We start from the raw sequence: 5,747 nt of genomic DNA, 5'->3' as shown, positions 1-5,747 counted from the left end.
GAAGAGCAGTTTTTTGTTTTATTAGCATCTCTAGTATCTGTCTCCCTTTGTCATTACTTAAATCTATACATGCGCGTGTACATGAAATATGCATGTGTGCTCGAGTGGCGCTGTTTGTGCATCTACCGTTTCGTGCCTGTCTTTAAGAACCTTAAGCATTGACATTGCAGAACAAGATTTTGTATGATTCCTTTTGCCACCTCTCTTTAAAATTCAAGATATGTAGAATCCTACCAGCTGGAACTTAATTAGTTGTCAGAGCTCTATTTAAGATCACGAATGCAATTTCCAATATTGTATGCTAACAATCAGCACGATTCGTGGTGTAATATGCATAAAGATAGGTCGCACACACGGTTTGGTATCAAAGATGTAAGTTTACGAACATATGGAATCTAGACAGCTTCTAGTTCTGTGCATATGTTCCCTTGTTAGTTCTGACAATTAGTATCTTCACATGCTCATTAGATATAATAATCAAATGTCAATGCTTCCTTAATCATTCTGGATCTTAATTGAGTACGTAGTTCATGTGCTGTAATGATGGAACATATCATTACCAAATGTAAATTTGCAGAAACACCAGAAAAGACGATAAAAAAAATAATGAACAATTATTTCGAGTAAAGTGTTTCTTGTATTAATATACTTTGTTTTTTTTCTTTTTCATTTTTATACAGTATGTACAGTAAAAATTCCATGAGGCATTTCCTAATAAAAGGCGGAAAATACCAATGGGAGGTGAATATATCTATGGATCTATTGGTTGAGGATGTTAAGAAGTGAAACTCGGTTCTTGATCAGACACCGAAAGACAGATTCCAGTCCATCTTCAAGCTCTTGGAGGTTCATTTCAAGGGAAGCCAATGACTTCTGCACTTCTTTTACTTCAATGACTTTGGATTTCAAAGCGACATCGATCTTGGTTACTTCATTGACAACTTGTTGGGTTGCACTTTTGGTGGTCAACTTTGAGACTAGTGACCTTTGCTTTGGTGTAGATAGGAAAGACAGGATAGATTCAAAAACTGCAAGAGTAGTTGCTTCAACTTCTGTTAGGACATCGATAACGAGGTCATTGTTCTTGTTGGTGTTTTTCTTAAGATCTGAAAGGCATTTTTGGATGACCTTGCAGACTTTCGTTCTTGAGGTCATGTACGCGTCAAACTCATTTGATTGCCTTCGGATAGATGATTGAAGATCTTGGGCAGATTGCTTCATTTGAGATGAAACATCCTTAATAGTTCCACAGACATCCAACAACATGACAGATCTGTCCAAGACTGCGTCTAAGCATTTCCCATCTTCGGTAGAAAAGAAATCCTCAACACATTCATACAAGTCCTTTAGAGCAAACAAGTTGTTGGAGATGGATGAGGTGAGGACTGAAGATCTCAATTTGCAGAGTTGTTCCTCAACTGCAGCAGCGAGGGGGTTGGATCTGATGGGCAAACTGATTGAACGAGCATGGAAAGTTTTGTTTGAGGAAGACATTTTCGCCTTATTTTGAAGAGGAAGAAGGTCTTAGCTAGAGATAGAAGTTAATGTAGAAAATGATGTTTTGATGATGGCTATTGGTTCTACCTAGTGCTCCTTTTGTAGTCAGGACTCAGGCTACAGCAAGATGTATTCATGTGGTGGAACTTCCTCTATATGTGCCACTGTCTCTGCATTGCTCCCTCCATGAATGACAAATAGTTTGTCCCCTTACCAGACTGGCCTGTAGATAATTAACCAGATGTGTAATTAATACATGTACGTGCATGAATGGATCATTAGTACCTATAAATATCTGTAATGATATATACGCTTGTAAACAGCTGGTATAAGATTATATTCGAACTTGCCAACAGTGTGGGCGCGTTTGATCATCTCTGTCTAGGGAACACGGAGAACCGAATTAATGACTCCTATTTATCCTTCTTTTGTGTTTGATTTTTTTGCATCCTATTGCCAAATTTTGTTCCTGTCACATAAAAATTTCTTGTAGCATATCAGGATAACAGCTAACGAACTATGTATCCAAGTTGCAAGGTACAGTACAATCAATTAAGCAAGACAAATACATGCAACACGCGTCCGCTATCTAGGATAGCCTTTTTATAAAGAGTATCTAGTTAAGTTCAACCGATCGAGTATCCACTCAGTTTGGAGATCTCATATGATACTCCTCTTATGTGTATCTAGTTAAGTTCTTAATGTATCTTCTTTCCCATCAAAAAAAAATTTTAAGCAAGACAAATACTAGCGCCTTAAAGAGTCATGCATGCAGAAGTGCTGCTAGTAACACGAGTTTAGTGATAAGCATGATAGCACGATACTTCCATTCACTAATAAAACAAATTGCTTCACAATGATTCTTTTTGCTTCTGATCCCAGAAGTGGTTTTGAAATTTGGTTCCTTGATGGTGGTGTTTGGTTACTACATGACAGATAACTTTTCAACCTAATTAACACGATAAGTCAAAAATTAGTTTGAAAATATCAAAATGACAGTATTTTTCTTTTGATTTTTAAGAATAACTAACTTTTAACTTTCGCGACTTAATTAAGTTGTAATTCACACCCGTGATATCCAAGCACCCTTTCCAAATTTGCAAACACTTGTATAGTTTGTGCCCTCCAAAATTGATCAAATCAAATAACAACTGTACTCTCTCTTCCATTTCTTCAAACCCTAGTTTTTTCACAAGATTTTTGATGGAGCTCCCAGACGGCCACCGAATCATTTTTAGAATCCGATATGCAAAACTTGGAGACCATATATCCCTCTCTAATTCTTCAGCTGATGATTCAGGTAACTTGGGTTTTTCTTTTAAAGGATCAACTTAACCCCTGAATTTGTTTTTTTCTTCTGCTGATCTTGTGAGTTAGCTTAATGCATTGATTGATCTATCTGTCTTAATATTGTGCGAACAAACGAATAAGGATATAAATTGCATTAGTATTATATTGGGTTTTCCTTGGGAGAGTATCGTACAATTCGTAACCATCTTATTCCTTCTTTGCATGCTTGGAACAACTAACAATCAAAGATTACGAAAATGCAATATGATATGATATCCGTAATTGTGCATGAATGTGATCAGTTTTCAGACCCCCAATATGATAGATAGAGAATAGGCTACACAAGTAGAATAAAAGAACTAACAAATTGCAATAGAAACGTTTTATCTTTATTGCTTGTTTTGAGAGAACAATACAATGTTTTCCTTTAAGCTATTTTCTTCCCTAAGAATTGTACCCTTGTTCTTCTTTTGCTCTAGAATTTTCTTACTAGTATTTTCTCTAGTAATCTCTAGTTTTCTCCCCTCCCTACAGGTTCTAAACTGCACCTTATTTATAGGTTGAGTTACTTCTAAATATTAGTCTTTCTATGAAGGGAAACTGCCCTATGTTTGTAATCTTCTAAAAATAGGTCTCATTCTAGGATTAAGAAACTACTTCTAGAATTACTAGGACTTCTCTTGTATATAAACTTGGGTATAGGGTCTTTTGACGGGCCTATACCTAAAAAAACGGATCAGAATGTGATAGTAAGTACCAAGAAAATCTATAAACACACATTGCCAGAACTTAAAAGCCTTGAGCTCTATTTAAAAATGAGTATCCATGTCTGATAATTGGTTAGCAATTAGAATCTGACTACCTGTTGGTTTCCTGCTCTACACCATTGAATAGTCTCAGACATTAGGAATCTTGACAACCTTTAACTTGTTATTATCAATGTGATGCAAACGTGTTATGCTGAATGATTCATTCGTATCTCTCGCTGATCAGCCTACTTATATGTTGCCTTGTTTCTCTAACAATTAGAATCTTGATCACCTCGCATTTGATACAATCAATGTGATGCAGACGTGTTATCCTGAATGATTCTTTCGTATCACCCGCTGAACGGCCTGTTCCCTTGTTTATCTAACGTTTAGAATCTTCACATGTTCAGATCATATATTAAAAAAATAAAATGTCAATGCTTCCTTAATCAGTTAAACAAATACAGGTAGAACAAGGGCTTAATTAATTACCAAGTAATTAGTTTGCGTTATTGATGGATCGTGTAATACTGAACAAAAACAAATAAAAAAGATAATTTGCAAAAATTGTTTCTAGTAAAGTGATTTCTTGTATTAATATACTTCGTTTCTCATTTGTATACAGTATGTACAGTAAAAAACTCCATTAGGCATTTCCTAATAAAATGCGGAAATACCAATGGGAGGTGAATATATCTATGGATCTATTGGTTTAGGATGTTAAGAAGTGAAACTCGGTTCTTGATCAGACACCTAAAGACAGATTCTAGTCCATCTTCAAGTTCTTGAAGGTTCATCTCAAGGGCAGCCAATGGCTTTTGCACTTCTTTAGCTTCAATGACTTTGGATTTCAATGCGGCATCGACCTTGGTTACTTCATTGACAACTTGTTGGGTTGCACTTTTGGAGGTCAACTTTGAGACTAGTGACCTTTGCTTTGGTGCAGCTAGGAAAGACAGGATAGATTCAAAAACTGCAAGAGTAGTTGCTTCAACTTCTGTTAGGACATCGGCAACGAGTTCATTGTTCTTGTTGGTGTTTTTCTTAATATCTGAAAGGCATTTTTGGATGACTTTGCAGGCCTTATTTCTTGAGGTCATGTATGCGTCAAACTCATTTGATTGCCTTCGGATAGATGATTGAAGATCTTGGGCAGATTGCTTCATTTGAGATAAAACATCCTTAATGGTTCCACAGACATCCAACAATATGACAGATCTGTCCAAGACTGCGTCTAGGCATTTTCCATTTTCGGTAGAGAGGAAATCCTCAACACATTCGTACAAGTCCTTTAGAGCAACCAAGTTGTTGGAGATGGATGAGGTGAGGACTGAAGATCTCAATTTGCAGAGATGTTCCTCAACTGCAGCAGCGAGTGGGTTGGATCTGGTGGGCAAACTGATTGAACGAGCATGGAAAGTTTTGTTTGAGGAAGATATTTTCGCCTTATTTAGAAGAAAATTAAGAACGTTTTGGATTAAATATACAAGTTATGTAGAAGATGATATTTCGATGATGGTTATTGGTTCTCACCTAGTGCTCCTTTTATAGTCGGGACTCAAGCTACAATGTACAGCAAGGGGATGTATTCATGTGGTGAAACTTCCTCTATACGCGCCATTGTCTCTGCATTGTTCCCTCCGTAAATAACAAACAATGTGTCCCCTACCGGACTGTTTTTTTTAATCAACACCGATCAACAATAATGTCTCCTACCAGACTGTGTAGCATCGATCAGTATACGAAAAAAATAAATACAAAAAACTAAAGCCTAAAGGTAAACAGATGTGTAATGTATCTACGTGCATGTGTGGATTACTACCTAGAAAGATCTGTAATGATACACACGCTTGGTTGTTTGTGCTGTTAGTTAGTGATCAATATCTACGTTTTCCAACCATTAGAATATCGACAGCCTTGCGTTTTGATTTGATGTTCACTTTCGCGACCAACAAGCATATAAACAGATGGTGTAAGATGATATTTTAACTTACCAACAGTGTGCGCGCACTTAAACATCTCTGTCCAGGGAAATGAGCAATCGAATTAACGACTCATTTCTATCCTTCTCTTGCGTTCGGTTTTGTTGTTACAGGAACTTCTGTTTGCATTGCCAAATTCTGTTCCTATCAATGCTGTCACATAATAATTACGTGTAGCATAAGATAAATAACTAACGAACTATGCGTCAAGTTGCAAGTTGCAAGGTAC

At 36.6% G+C, this 5,747-nt stretch overlaps 1 protein-coding gene across 1 annotated transcript; it reads right to left on the bottom strand.

Moving 5' to 3' along the window:
• Positions 1-759: 759 nt before the first annotated feature.
• Positions 760-1,494, bottom strand: LOC113331378. The gene has a single exon (XM_026578089.1). It carries the CDS (start codon positions 1,492-1,494, stop codon positions 760-762), a length of 735 nt encoding a protein of 244 aa, XP_026433874.1.
• Between the last annotated feature and the right edge of the window lie 4,253 nt (positions 1,495-5,747).

Source organism: Papaver somniferum, unplaced genomic scaffold (assembly GCF_003573695.1).
Source record: "Papaver somniferum cultivar HN1 unplaced genomic scaffold, ASM357369v1 unplaced-scaffold_125, whole genome shotgun sequence".
Classification (NCBI taxonomy): Eukaryota; Viridiplantae; Streptophyta; class Magnoliopsida; order Ranunculales; family Papaveraceae; genus Papaver; species Papaver somniferum.
This window is presented reverse-complemented; position numbering and strand designations above follow the sequence as displayed.